Below are 19,013 nucleotides of genomic sequence, written 5' to 3' on the forward strand. Positions count from 1 at the left end.
ATGTAAGGTTTGATTACTGACGGGATATATTCCATGTCGTATCAAGTGGTTGGACGAAATGTAGATTAGCATCAGGCACGCTTGCGTAAGTGCATCTCGCCATCCTAACGCCATAAGTCGGCACAATGATTTTAATCCAATCTATCCGAAGCAAGACTTCTCTCCGGTTCTCTGAACCTTTTTAGGAGCAGCTTCCATTGGAATGAGATCAGTAAGTAGCCACTGGCTGCAGCCAACTGAAGATATGTAATACAGTGTACTCCTTTTCCACCATGTAACACAGATATCATGTAAGCGCTGCAGATAATTCGGAATTCGTTTCTGATTTGTTTCGTAGGTGATATTATTCCGTCGGGTCTATATCACAGCCGATGACTTGCGTGAATAACCACATCGGCCAAGCGCAAACCGTCTGTTGCCTTCCTACTAGGTAGAGGAATTCAGTGGTTTGACGACTGTTGGCAAGCTAGTCCACTTCTGATGCCAGTCACTCACAATAAAATACAAGTGTGTCGTGGATTATGCAGTCGTTTTTGGTGCAACTGTATGGAAAAATTTGGCATTTTACGCTCTGAAAAGTTGGATTACGGTTTCTGTACTCCCATTACGAGGAAGAAAGTTCTGGTGAATGAGATGTCAGGAGGGAGCTACAGGCATCAACAGTATTTTAGTAACAACTCGTAGGTGTAATTCATCTGGGTATCAGATGAGTGATCCAATCGACAGTTGTCCTCGATCTGTATTTGACATACACAGGTCGTCAGAGCAATGCTTCTTCATCACGGCTGTAGTGTAATTTTTTATGGTAAGCACGTGGTTTATGATCTGTACTTTCATCGTGAGAAATGACAATACTGATTGCCTCCATTAGAAGATAGCACGTAACCTTAGTTATCATTGGTGAATAGAGATCTCATACGTATCTACAAAGATGCCCGAATCAGCAACAGATGGATTGTAAGAAAATACGATTGACTATGAATTTAATGAACCGTCTTGATAATTAAAATTCGAGAGATCCCGCTCAAATTATGTACGAACCTACAAGGTGGAGGTTGCATAGGATTGAAAATTATTACAACTCGTCCCTAGCTGACACTTAATACCCATTTAGCTTGCTAGTAGCGATACATCTTGCTGACTGATTCTCCTACTACCTCCAAACATCACCAACCTCGTGACCTAGTCATCTGGCCTGACAATGCCTTCGTGTCAAGGGCGAAACACTGCCCATCAATACATCTGCCAATGGTTTTCCGATCTGCCCGGAGGTAGACAACGAGCAATTCGAATATGAAACTGGTATTTCAGTTCACTTCTGAACGTCAGGCTCATCCGGAAAGTGCTCCTAAGGCTTTTGTGTTCGAACCATGATTGACTCGAAAGCATCCGGAACAGAGTGGGTAGAAAACCGAATTTCATGGACTCACGAGTGCACTGTATCCGTTTTCAGTGGACAGTGGGCCCGTTTGCTGTGAACGCACATGAAAAAATGAAATGGAATTTAAAATAAAAGACATTGGTACAATAAAGGGTTTTGTGTGGTTTGGAAGTACGGCTGAACTAATAGTAAAGTGTTTTCGTTGTCCTATTAATAGTAAGTGGGAAAAACGCTTCCCATCACGCCAGTGCTTCAATCAATGCTGATTCAACAAAAGAATCCAGACTTTTTACTGAGTAGATGGGCTGAAAAGAGGAATGTGTGTGCACAGTGCATTAAAGGGCGAAACTTCTTCTTAGCACACCGAGAAACAACTTCTTTGGTGATAGGTCATGGAGGGTTTCTTCACACGGGTTGAACATGGCCTTCCGCCTATCCCGGCTTTCTTGTTTTCACCCGAAAGTAAACCTTGTCATTGCACGTCTAGTTTAACTCCCCTCACTTTCCTTGAGTTGATGTAAACTTTGGGTTTGCCTGATGTTTCCTGTCTATTTATACAGAAGCATGTTTGAAACTAGCATTTGCTAGCTGGGTGTATAGAAGTCGACTTAATACTACAATCTGAGATTTGTACAATTTTATCATTTTATTATTGTATTCATAGTAACACATTTGTCGATAAGCCTCCAGTTGAAAGGTTTGGATTTTGGTGTTTTGCGTGTAACCCAACGTGGCCCGACTGGGTGCTGCAAACAGTGCTAGGAAACCAGCGAACAACAGTGTTTCAGGATTTATCTGCACATCAACTGAAAGTTATTCACAATTTTACGAGCAACTGCCAGGATGATGTATCTTAAAAAATTAGAACGTTTCCAGTTTAACGCTGGTGGAATGGGCCACAAAATTTCGAGACCTTTAAATTCTTCCATATACTATATACCATATTTAGATCATCTAACCCACTTAACTTCCCTGCCAAAAAGAACAAAGTGGAAATATCATCACTTGTTGTAAAGCCTTGGCTGAAATTTCACTACCCTGCTCGGATGGATTCAGGTCATTTTTCTTGGATGCAATTTCCTCAATTTTAGGACTGCTTTCCTTAGGCCTATTCCTGTTACTACCAACTGAAGCTTGTGAATTTAAACCAGCTTACCCTTGAAATCGTGCTGACTGGACAGTGATCAGTTAGCCGCACCTACGTAGTTATCATATTGCACAATATTCACTGCAGGTATCCACATGGTCTCCATTATTAGGTAACCCACCTTTAAGCTACTTAGAGCGGAGTGCTGATTGCATTTTATAATGAGGGTTTGTGGAAGGCGCAGTCCTTTCATTTATACAGAATTTATGGATACCTCAAACAAAACAGTCATAGAGTCTCGCCCATGACAACAAAACGCGTCTCTAAGGTCAGTCTCCTGTCTCCCGTGGCCAGCCGGCTCAAGTGTCGTATCTCGGTGATGTCTACCGCAGACCCAGCTGTGGAATCTATCTGAACGGTTGGACAACCGGTTTTTAATACCATGTCGCAGCAAGAAGATCATGCCTGGATAATTCGGACGACAAAAGCAACCCATAGCATGATCTTCCATTAGCTGTTATCTCGTCGAGAATTTTATTTTTTTAGGAATTAATTATGACCAGCAGGAATCTCTCCAGCATGTAAGAGTTGGGCACCAAAGTGGTGTCTCTAACATGGGATATTAATGTAATCAGTATCGGTCCATCTCAATTAGACCATCTCAAATAACTGTCGTCATTAACCCGTTGAATTAACTTTCATGTACAAGTCACATGTTGTTGAAGTACCAATTTTACAGTACTTACTGTTGTGACCTTATCGGTCATTTCTAAGGATACATGAGCACAGTGAATCAACCACCCAGACTAAAGTTATTGTCTGTTCTTTCTACCGTAGATTGTTCAGTTGTTCAAGAAGACCACAACACATCATGCAAAGCCTTGGGTGAGGTGTGTCGGAAACTACCTTTCAATCAACGTTGTTGTGGAAGCACCGCATGTGAACTCCGTGCGCTTTTCCGAGGCACTTGTGTCAATTGTATTCCCCCAGGAAAGTTCTGCATTCGATCCAAAGAGTGTTGTCAGGGTGTTTGTAAATTTTTTCACTGTCGCTAAGTATATCATTATTATTTAACAAAAATAACCTTTCAGTTGATTTCAAGTACGTCATCAGTACATCACATCAGTTTGAATGAACACTATTTAGTCTGAAATTTGGTGGAACAGAACTTCGTTCTCTGGTGAAGTCGGTTCCCAATAAAATAGTTCTTTCTAGATGAGATCAACCTTGATTTACTAAAAGACTTAGAAATGCGACCAACATTATAGAATTTCCGTAAAGCCTATTCAATATGGGGCAGTTACTTATAGTCAAGTTTCACGAAGCGTTAATATCGGTCGGTTTATAATGGAGTACACTAATGAGACGGTGGTCCAATAATAGCTTTCCCCTAAAATCGACCCGAAAACAAATTTTCATTAACATTTTTCTAGGTTAGGTCTCAAGAAAAAAAACGGCTTACGACTCCCAATGTCATTGTTGGATACCCTGAAAAGCTTCATAGATAGTGGTTATCATTAGCTGAAGACAAACCTAAACTTTATCGAAATTAAGCAGTTATATTTTCAGAATTACCACTACCTGTTTGGAGTGCCCTCTGATCGTCTGGACCACTATGGAGATACGTGTGTTGATCACTTTCCAGCACAACCACAAAATCTCAATAAACACGATACGCATAAGATAAACGGTGGCTCACTGTTCCTGAGCTTGAGGAAAGAAAAGATAAAGAATAAATTCTGAGACCGGTCAATAGTGCGTAGATCAAGATTGACTCTATGTTTGCTGCGGCGATTCGTCGATCAAACGGGTAACAGAATAAAAGGAATAAGAATAAAAGAATAAAATAAAGAAGCAAAAAATAAATAAAAAGAATAGTAGAATAAAAGGGTCAATCGATCGTCACAACCAGGACAGTTACTGGGTCGTCGTTCGATGAGTCGGGTACACCAATCACATCGCTCAAGTGTGAACACGTTCGCCTGTTCAGACGTGATAATTCAGATGCGTCCAACGCGTTGGTGGAGTGGTGCTTACACGCTCGCCTCGCATGTCAGATGTCCGGGGTTCAAATCCCGGCACGGCCATTGGATATGCACTGCTGATGAGCTCTAATAAGAGCGAAACTCGAGTCCAGTGCTTCTCTTTGGTGTGGACTCACCGGAATAATTACGCCACAACAGGAACACGGTCGTTCAAACGAGAGTGGTGTGGCTATGAACAAAATGAAAGGATACCCATTATCATTCTGGATCAGATTAGAAGCGATGAGTTAACCGTGTTGGTGATTAGGCTCAAAGTCTTACTCATCTTCCAAACAGGGTTGTGAACGCGCTATCGAAAGTACAAACCATTTACATGTATTTCTCATCATTGTTTGTAGGTCATCGTGTGTAGTTCAACACGATCGTATTCCATATGCCTTTAACAAGTGGCTTTCCTTCACCCTTTTCTGAAGTGAACCACAAAACCTGAATTGCCAGAATAACATCATAATCATAAAAATGTAATCAGGATCTTTCAGACAGCTAGGGCGGTGCGGTTGCACGAACTTAGTCGAGTCAGTTTGATCGAACATGCTTCCTTTGTTCAAAACGCTTGACGAATACTGCATAATTGATGTGCACTCCTAACCCGATTGGTTGTGCTACTGCCACGTGACCTTCCGGTGCTTGTAGGCACTAGTTACCACACACAGACAAAACAGGATGTCGACAAGTTCGCTTGAACTGTGTAAGCGGCGAATAACAGCAGTCAAGCACGAGTAGGCCCACAGTTTATAGGTACGCAGCCCCGCCAACCATCCGATATCTCTGGCAGGCATACAATGGTCTCTAAGTATTACAGGCAGCTGTATGTCTTACAACTAACAGTGTGCCTTGTGAACTTAGGCACATTTGGACCACTAGGTGAGTCTATCATCCAAATTTACGTCCCAAAGCTCTAGACTAAGTTTTTTTTGAATTGTTATGAAGACCTTAGGTGAACTACTGTACCATATAATGTCTGCTCTGGCCTCGATCTACTGTAGCACATATGGTTTGGTCGAGTGAATACCATACTGGTTCCGATAATACGAGGGTAAATAACTAATTAAATGTCTGCAAATTTTGTTGCAATTAAAAGCGTACTACAACTTTCGAAACCCGACATCTAGCTGCACTTCGAAGAGAGAACTTTTCAAGCGGTGACTTATTGGGCATCCAGAAACCATTTTCACGCTCAGCCATTTGGACTGTGAGTGCAAGTACGCTGTCCCAATAAGTAACGAACTGAAAGAAGCGTGACTTTTGACGAGCGTCAGAACTCACGGGTGTGACAATCTCATGCTTTTGGAGAATTAAAGGTACTGGTCACCTGGGCATTTCGTGAGAGGGCAAGCCTGACGGAATGTTAAACTCTGCTTCAGTTTCTCATTCACAGCAACATCCACAGAATGATAACAAACACAAACAGGATATTTGAAGACATTCAGAGAAGGGAAAATTAGTGCTTCAGAACAGAGCTCAGTGTGTCGTAAATTGGGCTGCATCTGATATTCGGATTGGCATGGGTGAAGGTAACCAAGGATCAGGCATCTTGACATAAATGGTGCTGGGCTCCGAGAGACCAGCTTGTAGTAAACGGGGTTTTCCTTTCGGCATGGAGGGGAAATCGAAAACCAGGAAGTGCTGTACTGTTGTTGCACCCTTGTGAATTATCAACAGTGCATATCGCATTCATCTGCAGGGCAGTTCGATCCGGCAACTTTTCGGCCAGTTATCCTAGAGTGACTCATCAACAGCAATTGGCTTATGCTTGAGCATGATACTGTATCAGAATCATGATCAGTGCGAATTTCATGAGGCTCAAATTTCGAACCTTCGACCTACCAACCAGTGGTTGAGCACTTGACCGTTTGACCGCAAGCGGCTGATCGGCAATGACTTTGGCTTTCGCTTAGACAGGACACAGCTCCACACATGTTTCAGTTACAGAAACCACATCACGTGTTAAAGCGTTGACTAGCTACGCGAGTGATGACTCCTCAGATGGGAGTTTTGATCAGTTGAAATTATGCCTTCTCCGATCTACATATAAACTGACGGTAGTCTGAGGAGATTTGGTAATTTCCACAGGTGATTTCATCTTGTCCAGACAGTGGAGTGTTCAACTACTGACCGAAAGGTTGCGCACGAGCTTCGTGAGATGTTTGCTGCTCATAATCCATAATAAGGATGCTTGGTTTTTCACCATAGATTGGCTTCATTTACGGGAAGAAATGTACCTTAGAACTAACTAACAAAGGTACACAGCAAATGTCTAGATATATTCTGTCCTCATGCTGGTAAACCTATTGCTGACCGGTGACTTATGGCCGAGTGGTAGTGTATTCAACCTCATAGGTGGGAAGTCACGATTTCAACTCCTTTAACAATGTATCGGATGTGCGCTGCCTATGATTCCCCAGTGATCCTTTTCTTTCAAAATCACCCGAATCAATGCGCATGATGAAACTTTTATTGAAAACTCGATGCTTGTCTTCTTATCGTCATCTCGTTCTCGCTCCTGTTTCGGAACATGTTTAGCCATTATCTCTGTCCACATAACTGTCACTGTTGACTGACATACAGCATGAACGGCAGAACATTTCAGGTCATATGACGGAATACCTTGGTGTGTGTGTGTGTATGTGTGGGATGAAACCGGCTGAATCACCCCCAGCTCTGTGGTCCAAATTTTTTTCACTGTGATTTCTGTGCGATGTTTGCGTCCAACTTATACAGCTGCAGGATATAAACGGTGGTCCGCTATTCCGTTGTAAGCAATCATATAAATATGTAAGCAACCGACCATATACAGAAGCAACACCGTTTGTTTTTCATCTACTAAATTATGAGTATATTTTGGTGAGAATAAATTTCCAATTAGGTTATGGCTTAGTGTGAAAAAGTGGAAAACTGTTTCTCATCGCTTCTCACTAAACAATCACAAAGAGTAAGTAAACAGAGAAAAGAACACAGCGAGTCTCATAAACAGTCGAACCTCTAGGCGAGGAAATTCCCTACAACGGAATACTTCGATATCTACGTGATTGAATCTGCTGGATCCGTTCATTTACAAGTGGGTGTGTGAAAACTTTACAAAGAACGAGAACATTATCCGATTCTTTTGATTTTCTTACTCACAGCGGTGAGCGTTGTCAGATTTGAGAGCGCGTGATTGGTGAACCAAGCTAAATCTGGGTCTTCAAGGCCTCCTTTGTTGGCTTGATGACAGATCAATCGTCTGAATCGTCATTGTTTTGCTGGGGAATATTATGGCAATTTTTGATTGTATTCAAGAGAGAATCGCTCTTGCTGGATAAAACCCAACAAAGTTCTGAGTCAACCGAACATCTTCCCGTAGATCACTGTAGTTTGAATAGATGTGCCAAAATCGGCACGAAGTAAATGCTTGGCTGCTAGATAAAACCCAACAAGTGATCAGTTTTGAGTCAACCGAACATCTTACCGTATATCACTCTAGTTTGGATAGATTTGCCAAAATCGGCACGAAGTAAATGCTTGGTTCACGCAGTCCATTCCAGAAGATAACCCGCTTCATTGTTTAGTGCTGGAAAAAGATTCGCCGACAAGGAAGACAACAGCTTTATTGCTAACAAGTGAGTGCGTGCAAGTATGACGGCCTCACGCTGTATTTTTAAGGGCACTGTCTGACCCTGATCCAAAGCTGTCTGATCGGCGTTTAGTAGAGTTTGATGGTCTCAGTAGGTTTTGGGTATTCTGGGAATCTGACATTCCTCACAAATCGAGAGTCGTAAATCTAGGTCTGTTCAGAGCGAAATATGCAGCAGAACGGGTACAGTTATTCCGGCTACAATACTGATGAAACTGATGCCATGGTCATTTTATTGCCTTGAATGTGGAGTATTAATAAAATCTTAATGAGGAAACCAGTGTTCCTCACACCAAAGGATTTTTAACTTCTCCGAAAGGGGATTGTTTAGAGGCTCAAATGTAATTTTATGAATGCTTTGTAATTTGAAATCTGCTGTCCATTGTTTGACAACTGCGGCTACCTACACCCTGTCTCGATGAAGAGGACTTAAACTATTAAGGGCGCATTTATGGCAAATCCGAGAATATTGTACTCAACCTAAATTTTATATTCCTCCAGAACCACTGCATTATGTGGAAAAATGAAAAGGCTGAAATAAAAAAGAGATATAGTGAGACCACGTAAAGCTCTGTCACACAAGCGCGGACACTGAGGGATGGATTGAAAGCCTGATCGGCTGGGAACCCATGGTCTAACCGATCAACAGTGAAGTATATCGTGGACTTCAACACTATCCACCAGCTGTTCACCAAGTACAATGGTTATTTGTGGTGGATTCCAGCCGTCAGCTTTATTCTACTGATTACAGCATTACACATTGGCTCTCCCTTTGACCTTGAGTGGTGCAGTAATGCATCACTTCCTGTGACACTGTTTTAATCTGCCAGCAGTGCGAGATGTGAAGTATACCAGAACAAACGTTAATCTTCCTCGGTTCCAGTCTTAAGTTCCTATATCACCTACATCGCTAACCAACGAAATGCGTAATGAACGTATCAAAATGTAAACTACCTCTGGAACTGAATGACGACCGTTGAGCTAATTCGTCAGTAACTACTTGTAAGTTTTTTCAATGGTCCGCAGATTATTTGCTCCTCATGGCTATTTTTCCGCCGTTTACTCAAGCAAGCATGTCTAATTCGATACTGCCTCGTGCATCAGTGCAGGGTGTTCCGTCATCTACCACAACAAGAATTTGTGCCCCATTGTATTGTCTAAAGATTGTTTTAGTTATCCTCAGAGTTGGTCTCTTACTATTAGAATAATGCATATGTTCGTAGATACATTAACTTAGGTTCGCAGAGTTATCTTTACAAAGGGAGACTAAAAAGACGATACGTTCAGTGCACTAAGTGCGCTGTCATCACGGTTGCCCAATATGAAAGCGACACCGTAGGAGATTGATTGAAGGCAGGTACAATATAGCATGACTCTTACATGAACCTCAGTTCGTCTAGCATCAGAGATAGGCACGCAGACGGAATGAGTATTGTTTGTAAGCCCCATACACCTTATCAGTACTGGCATCGAGGAACAGTAGATACATTTAAGAAGCTCGGAAGGAAAACAAACTCCAGTCCTCATACCTAGATCGCGCTTTCCTAAAAACAGCTTCTAAAATGATATAGCAGCTACTGTCGAAGGACTATTTCAACTGTAAATCTCTGGGTTCGAGGGAACAATATATCATCTCTGGGTCATAAACACTTCCTAAAAGACTCCTCGGAATGGCACATCACAGTTTACCACACAGAAGCTAGAGAACTCCATATATAGGTTGCTTTCCAAGAAGTGTCTTGAATAAAGCAGATCGAAATGTAGGGTGACTTACACTACGCGCGATTTGTAAAAACCTTCGTACCTCGAATGGCGTACCTGGAGGGTAAAGCCAGGAAGTACCTGATCGGTGATCATACAGGCCTGACACGGTAACGCTGAGATGCAAAGTTTCTACAAGCTGGTGAACAGTTACTTTCTACTGTTGAATTTTCTAAAGAGACGCCTAGTCACCTTTGATGCGTGTTACTGAATGCTTATTGAATACTTATGGTTAGACCGAAAAAGTCACCCGTTTTTCTCGGAAAAATCACCAAGGCGCACAACCGAAACGACGCATTGTGCAAGTCCCTGAAGAATCCGGAAGTCAATAGGTCACAACGGAATAGCGCAGTCTTCCATGCACGCATTAAAGCATGGAATTGCGCCCATATTCGCACAGGCACATGGGTCAACCAACCGCATGAAGGCGACCGCCACAGGGCCTGTAGAATTTCGGTCAAACCATAACGAGTGATCAGTGAATAGCATGGCAACTGCCTGTCAGCTTGGCAACCCGAACAAACCCGAAGATCTCACTCACTGTGCTGGCTAGGTGGATGGCGAGACACAAGTAACACGGTCGACCCGTGTGTGTTGTCTCACAACGCTCCTGATGCAGCCATAGCTGCGGCTGGAGTTGACGCCCTGAAAGCCACTGATAGCACAGCCCCCAAGACAGTCCGGTTCTATCAGTCACTGAGTTACTAGGTCCATGCTGATACTGCATCGATGGCGCGGTTGCGGTGACAACAAGCCTGCGTGTTTGGTCAATGACATTGTCATTGCAACGCGGCCATGTACGGAAAAAGCACGATGTGCGATTTCTGGCATGATGCCGACGCACTGGCGGATTGGACAACGCGAACAATGCATTCCTACGGACAAAGTAGATAAGAAATTCGGAAGCTATGTTCGGATGAATTTCCAATAGCGTAATGCTAAACAGTATGCACCCCATGGACATGCATCAACAACCACATTTACAGTGGAACTATCTGGAAATTTGACGGATTTTTTGCACTAGTTTTCGGACCACAGAATAACATATTCCACCCTGTTGACAAACGATGCCAGGTTACACCAGAATACCAAGATTGCCATATCGGAAATTTGGGACGGGTTCAAGTCATGTCGTTACATATCTCTCATTAAACACCACAACAACTAATCCACCGCTACGCACTACTACGCTCCCAAATAACGCACTGATGATGTCACCTCACCTCGATTGGAACCGTTTACAATCAAATTGCCCAGCTCAGCGAACAAGTCAACGACCACGGTTGAGCTAATTGTTTGTGAGGTTGGTTGGTTTCGAGAGGGTGAGGCTATCGACCACACTAGGTCCTAAATGCACACACACTGAACAGAAACATTCAAACATTGGTGAATCGGCTGGGTTTGGTTCTTTGCCTGCGCAACACGAAGTCGCATGAATAGTTTAACAAATAAGGGAACCTATAAAAGAATACCAGGTTTTCTTAATGGAAACTCTGACTGAAAGTCACGCAGTATGAAATCCAGTCTTCTTGACCGGTGAAAACACAACGTCTTGTTCAGCTTATTTTGTAAACATAGACCTAGTCCAAACCTGGGTACTGCCATGGATAAGAGCGCTCGAAATGGTACGTTGTGACACGAACCGTCCCATCCTTCTAACATCAGCCTGGATTATTTGCCAAGAAACCTATCCAACCGTTTCGCTACAACACATCTGGTGTTTATTCTAACAGCACCTTAAACGAATATGACTTATCCATCCGCCAGTGTAACTGGAATTCGAGTGAGATGCAAACATTAGCGCAACTAAACTTCTGCTGTTCTCGTATTTGAAACATAACTCGTCAGCGATTCATGATCAGGAGTGTAACGGTGCAAAAATGATTTGTACGTATCGTAGAGGTGGAATGCGCATCAATAGATGCAGTATCGTCGGCTCCGACATAGACTATGGCTGCGTCGGCCGCGATTTGAGACACCCACAAGCATGTCGATTGTGTTACCTGCCTCGTCGTCCACCTAACCAGCACCGTGAGGATGTTAGCCGATTTCTGTTGGAGTTGCCAAGCCGATACGTAGCCGCCATGCTATGTACAGACCACCCACCATGGCTTGGCCGACACTGGACAGGCCTTGTCATGGTCTTCTCACGCGACCAGTCAACCTTACCGACGGGATTGTCTCAACGTGGACGAGGAGCCCCGCTTCAATCATCCATTGAAAGCGTCTGCATTTGGCCATCTTGACGCGTTGACGTTCAAGTTCTTCAGGCGTGGGCACGGTGTGGCGTTTGAGTTGTGCGACCCGGAGATCTTTTATGGAAAAAATTGCGACCCTCCGGACCAACCGCAGAAGTCCATGCCCTCAACCCGCATCTGCCAGCGCATAATACAAATAACCAGCTAACTGAAATCACTGATCTGGAGCACCATCTCGTCGAACTCAAACCTTTCTTTCGCTATTATGGACTTGATCTTCTATCCGAGCTTACACGGACACCAAATGGCGAGTAACGAGAGTATCATAGGATAAATAAGTCTAAGATATTTCATCACTTCGCCCTAGCAGTAGTTTCCTTCGATGAATGCTATCACTGGTATCCCAGTTTTAGACAAACCCAATCTGCCGATAAGTACGTCGAAACACACGCGATCAGAATATTCATTCATATTCTTGTCCTTTCGACACCATGAAAATCATCAAAAACATAAACCTTAATATTCCTTGGGATAATAAGATCAAACTGACCGTTTTAAGACCTTTTTTAAACCAACAAACTCTTTGATAGAAAATTTTTCATTCTGAGCCACTTGCTCTTATTTCAACCTGGGTTCCTTGAATTGAGGGGTGATATTAAGTGGGACCGTTGTTACTCGCTTAATATCTGTAGATAAAGAAAGAGTAAGGAATCAGAGTCCCTTGTTACCAACCGCAGTGCTTTGGACTTAAAGTATCTGTCGTAGATGGTTAGCTAAATCTGAGTGATTTCCAAGAAGCTGGTTTCTCGACGAGACACACTAATTCGCACTTATTCGGATTTGACGGGAAACGCAACTGAAATCACAACTGAATTTCTCGTCTACGATATTCTTCAAACGAATGCACTGCACGGAGTTTCAGCCGTTGCGATGATCGTCCACTGATGAGCCCCAAGAAAGACGACACCAGTCAGGAACTTTCAAGGAGCTTACAGTAGATTGGTGATTAGAGTGCTCCATCGAGCAAGCATGCCACATTATGTCAGACCAAAAAAATAGACAAGAACTCGAGTAGTGCACCTGTTTGGTGAGCCTTATGAAGCGCGGAACCGGTTGTGAACTGTCGGATAGCAGTATGCTCCTTCAAGAAAAAAATATTTTCTTCTTATCTCAGACAATATATGGAACAGCTAAACAAAAAAAAGCCGCGTCAAATTTATTTTGTCTGAGGACAGTTTTCGTGGGGACTTCTTCTTAGCTTTCCAGTTTGCATAAACCTTTTTTTCACTGGGGATTAGGTGACAATTCACATAATGTACAAAAAACTAAGGATAAATCAGCAAAACTGGTCAGTAAATGCCAGACTCCGCGTACGGCTCCAGTCTTACATTAGCTAGAGGAAAAACCCTCCCCAAGAACAGGTTGCTCTTGTCTACACACTACCGGTGTGAGAAAATCCGGATCTAAAAAGCCTCCAAATCTTTCTTTCAAATGACTTACTGATCCAAGAGGTTCTAGTTATCTGAAGGGCGCACACAAGAAAGATTCCTAATAAGGCTATGTAAGCATTCTCGTCCATATTCAAACATAATCATTGTCTTCCACTCAAACAAACATTTTTCATTGAATGTGGGTACGCAAGTGGAATAGAAACCATAGAAATGAGCTTTGTCACCCTGTGGAAAACTCTCCCTGGAGCACCCTTAGTCATTGCGTAAATATACTTGCAGACAGGCAGTTTCTTTCTACCATAAGAATGCTGTTCGTGGTTTTCGGTGCAACTATGATCATTCGACAGACTTCCTGCACACCAGATTTTCTGAAAATACTGATGAGTGCATCGGTCGCAATTTGCATCCAAAAGTGGGATACCCACACCATGCGCTTCTAATGAAGCGCAAAAATAGCACGATACTCTGTAATTTATTCCAAGGACATATGGTGTGGTGAGATACTAAGTCCAGATGGCCTTGGTAGTCCGAATAATATCATGCTCGAAAGTATAGGTCCCATCGTCAGATCGATCGTCATTTGCCTGGCTACACAACTGGCAGCGGTCGCTCATGTATTGTGTCAGCTGGAGGCTGTTGATAAAGTACGTGTGGTTATCCGACGAGTGCACTCATTTGCATACCGATTTGGTTTTATTGGGACACACCCAGTAATCCCGGATGAATCTCTTTTTTATTATATCCTTCGACTGAATATGCTGCACAGCTTGGATCTATGTGGGTCCCATGTGAAAAACCTGTATTTGTAGAGTTTTATGCAGTTTGGGCTCAATTAGAAAATAGGGTTGCCGTAATCTCGAAAACTGTGTCTGCCTGATGAGCCCGTAGGGCAAGAGCGAAACCGGCCATGGGGTGTCGATGAATTTTCCACATCAGTCTGGGTAGGCTCCTTCATGAGAATACAAATGGTTATTTTTTATGGCATCTGTGTGCATGAGCAGTATGGGTCCTGGGTAATCACCTATTCTACTGTCAGAATCCTGCAATTCTATCTGAATGAGTGAATTGTAGAAAATTCCGAAGAAAACAAACATTAATCCAAAACTGAAAGAAACATCATGGGTACGGTTCCTACAGGTGGTTTAGGAAACATCTCTCAGTGACATAACTTGATCAAAACACAAGTGCCAATACGTTTTACTTAAAACAGACCCATTGGTTAGCCACGACACGAATTATAGAGCTAAAATAACATGCAGAGATATACACACAAACGTATTCTTTGCTTCAGTGGGAGCTCGTCACTGTAAGTTGTTTGTCTGGGGAATCAAATCTGGACAACGAGGCTTGGAGATTCGTACAAAAATAGAAGATGGTAGTTCAGTTGATTTTGACTTTGCCTTCTAAAGTCGACATTCTGAATAACACCACTGAATAGGGCTAATTTCCAAAAGGCACCCACTGCTTTGAAAGAGTTTACCACCACTGCTACTCTCGGGGTTAGACATTTCTTCAATTCACTCCAACCTTTTTTCGAATGTCAAGTTTGTCTTCTTGTTGCGAGAATGATGATTCCTGGTGGACATTTTGCGTCTGGCCTTCGTACAAGCAGGTAATTATCATCCACAGGTCATGTATGGTCAATTTAGTGAAAACTCTACCCAGTCGCATGCATCAATGATTGCCATGTCTGGGAAGAATTCCGTAAAATCTATCCATGCATCGATTCGTTGCGAGAAGCTTGTGATGCGTTCGAACGCTACGTTTATGTTCGTTGAATATATTGCTTGAACTAAGTCCCTTCCACATTGCGGGATTTTTTAGAAAATATCTCTATATGTTTTTTTAGGACGACGACGTGGAAAACCTAAAGTCCTAACGGAAATCCAACTATGACTGATTTGTGTGTTGAAGTGCCCCAAGTGGCATACAGTTTCGGGGTTGAAAGGTTGAGTACTGTTCGGTCGTGTCTTGGAAGCACGTAACAAGGTAGCAGGGAACTTCATAAATCTATCAAGGCCGTGGTTCTTGTCGGGTCGAAAATCCTGGTGTCCGGCCACTGATGGGTCCAGACAATCATTTGACTCGTGAGAAAGTTTTATCCGATTAGTTCCCAATTCTTGCGGAGGATATGATAATTATCAAGCTAGGAAGGTGCGATCGGATTCCGAATATGACTCACAGGGATGCCTTCACCTTATACACCCGGTAAAATTACTAGCATCAATGACTAACTAAGCGAAATTGCCGACAATCGTCAGGATTTATCATAACACTTTCACAGGATAGCAAAATAGCCCTAATTGAGCAGGCAAATTAGGAAAGAGAGCTTTTTTCTGTGCACTGCCTTTGTTTTGGAGTAAGTGAAACCTATATGTGGTTCAAAATCAGCATTTTCTGAAGCATCCCTGCTTTTGGTAGCATCTGTAAAAGTTTGGTGCTGCAGTGACTGACCAGGATTGACTGTCTTCGAGAAAATTTTTCTCAACTTGGTAGATATAATTACTGGATCTGGTAGGTACTAAGAACGGTTGAAAAGTTCTACAATCAGTTAGGTCCTTTGGCAATGAGCCCACGGCTACAGTACACAATAGCGCCCTGTACTCATCAGAGACCTAGGTGCATTTTGTATAAAAAAAAGTTTCGGTTTTTGGTTCGTTAAAATGGCTATCGCTACCAGGCAGGTTGTAAATTATTGCGTAATTGTCATCAACGGAATTTGATGGTCCCGACCAACAGAGCTTGTTATAAAGTAACGAACAGTCTAAAAACAGTACGTTGGAAATAGAGTTGTTGTCTTTAAGAAGCACACGAACTTGCGAAGTATGGTTGTCTTTATGGTGACTAGTTCCCCACGGCCTCAAAAGTGTAACAAATGTTTTTGTGATGTACATCTTGTTATTGTGTTGCATATTATATTATATACATATTACATCGTGTCATATAAAAATGAAATAATAGAGAGGATACCATAGAACAACTTATTTGCTCTTTTGGGCCTTATATTTTTCAATCCCACGGGTGTTTAGGTTATGTCAGAGCATTAAAACTGCCCTATCATGGAAGCCAGTAAACGGCATTGTGTAGTCAAAGCCACTGAGAGCAAGTCATTTAAGAAAGAAAATTCCAACTTTTCGTCGACCACCAAAGTCCCCTTCGACAACAACGCACCGCGTACTTAGAGTGGTACTCTACTGTTAAACCGGATATCTTGCGTCTGCTGTTTAAAAAAGACTGAAGGGTTTGTAAGAAGGCACGGTATACAAGAGGGGAGAGAGTGTGATCAGCATGAAGCCTGAAAACTTGGAGGTGTCTGCTTATATGAAAGAATGCTCCGTGAATGTCGTGTGTATAAACAAATTCGGAATGAAAGGAATCTCTAGGCGCCCACTAATGTAAACCTATCACCTTGCCGTGTTCATTCATAGAAATTTTTGTCGCAAGAATATTAGGGTATGAGGGCCTACATAAAAAAACAACGTGAACGTTTTTTCGTGGGCTGGCAAAGGGCCTTGACTAACCATATGAGTAGGGTGCTTCATCAAGAGGACAGAGTTCTTCCTTCTGTAAAGAAAAACAGATTCCCACATTTTCAGTAAATCTTCCCTCCTTTAACGCAGGTTGTGCGGCCTTCTGGAGGGAAAACGGTATGCCGTGCAAGAACCTTGGAGACTTCTGCCGTAAGCTACCATTCGGACAAAGATGTTGTGGAGACACCGTTTGTGATCTTTATGCTCCATTTAAAGGCAACTGCGTCCGCTGCATTCCAACCGGGAAGTTTTGTCTACGAACCAAAGATTGCTGTCAGGGCAAATGTCTATTTTTTTTCTGTCGCTAAATAAATCCTTGCTCAAAGCCACTTTATCAGTAGTTTGGACAATGTTGTTAGAACAGGGTGAAGACATTCTCTGTTTTATTAACCCCATCCGAAATGAAACAAGGAGAACATGTTGCTTATTTCTACCAACTTGGTGCTGTTGTCCTTAATACATGGGGAAATCTGTTTCCACCGTGAATAACCGGCGCAGATGTCCTACGAGGGTACATTATGCTATCTTTGTGTTCAGAATTCGGAAGCACGAAAGGCGATGAAACGGACTATGGACTGTTGGTGAATTTTAACTTATTATACTACTCACAAGGCGCAGTACTAAGATAACTTAAGTATCGGTCTAACAAACTTTGTGCTGCATGGCCGGTTTGAAAACACCGTAAATGAAATACCAATTCGTATATCATGTTCATAATAATCCAATAGACAAACAATTCATAAATGCGGTAGCAAGAATATGTGTAGAGTTTGTGCAGTAATGGGCTAGATTCAGGAAAGGCTCTCAGCTTGATCCTCCCTAATTAGTCACCAATGTGGTTCACGGATTTGCACTATAACCAGTTGAAATTGATGATCGGTTTCTGAATCCACTTGTGGTGTTAAAGCACGCGAAGATCCTTAGTGTTTTCTCGAACATGCATCAAAGCTACTGTTTGTATTAGGTCGATAGTTGCAAGTGGCCTTTTAGGAACTTTTAATTACGCAGTTGGAAATGAGATCCTATATGTCCTTAAGTAATACTCGACCTCTCGTTTGTTCTGAACCGTGCTTAATCAACTTCTAGTACAGTTATCAGCTGATTTAATTTTCCTGCCTCTTCGTATATACGACATGCAAGATGAGAAGTGAAAACGAAGACGCTTTTCACCCATATTTTAGTGTGTACTTGTACTGATTCAACCAGTTCTTGCGTCCTCCTTTGTGATTTACGCACATTTCGATCATTTCCATGGATGCAGCCAAACTGGTTGACCCCAAACTGTGATCATACATAATCTTTCCGTTCCAACAAGGCAGTGCTTCATCGCAGCTCATTGCTTGCTTCTTCGAACAGAAATGCCGTTTCCACGTCAAATAAGCCGAGTTCAGCATTCTGACTTCTTCAGGGAAATGCCTTCCTGAGGAGAGCTCACCAATTCGCAATTAAGTAGTACTTCCTAGTGCTGACCAGTTGGGGAAATTTACTCGGTACCTACAAACTTTTAAAACGGTGGAAAATCTCTTGCAGTTTTCAGTATGAGAAACAACTCGTGGGAGAGCAAGAAACGCTATTTTTTGTTCTTGTGTCAAATTGCGCCAATGGTGAGATTAAATTCGATTGAAAATAGGCCCGTTACATCAAACTGCACCGACGAAAAACATCGTACAATAGGTATTGCAAGTAGAGTTTCCGCAAAGCTACATTTGCCTCCACTTGCGATCCTGGAATCCGGTGTAAACCAGATAGAACGACTGTGGAGAGTCAGTAGGAGGTGTATAGTTCTAAAATCATCATCAAGCCCAACTGACGGCCCATTGTTGTCAATTAAATTGGGTACAAATGAGCAGTCGAGCCCCATTGTCAATGAAAAAAGGCATCTGATGGTCCGCATCACTTAGGGACGAATCTAGGCACATACACAGCTAGATAGTGCTAGTCATCGTT

General features: G+C 42.5%; 1 protein-coding gene across 1 annotated transcript in view; it reads right to left on the reverse strand.

Annotated features, from left to right (window-relative positions):
- The window catches only part of T265_00143 (hypothetical protein), a gene marked incomplete at both ends in the record, with an annotated part of 71,414 nt that overhangs the window by 5,536 nt on the left and 46,865 nt on the right, over positions 1-19,013 (reverse strand). Inside the window, one exon of the mRNA XM_009163800.1 lies at positions 17,058-17,100. Coding sequence (XP_009162064.1) covers positions 17,058-17,100 — 43 coding nt within the window. The remainder of the gene's footprint in view (positions 1-17,057; positions 17,101-19,013) is intronic.

The sequence above is a fragment of the Opisthorchis viverrini genome (genome assembly GCF_000715545.1).
Source record: "Opisthorchis viverrini unplaced genomic scaffold opera_v5_1, whole genome shotgun sequence".
In the NCBI taxonomy this organism is placed as follows: Eukaryota; Metazoa; Platyhelminthes; class Trematoda; order Opisthorchiida; family Opisthorchiidae; genus Opisthorchis; species Opisthorchis viverrini.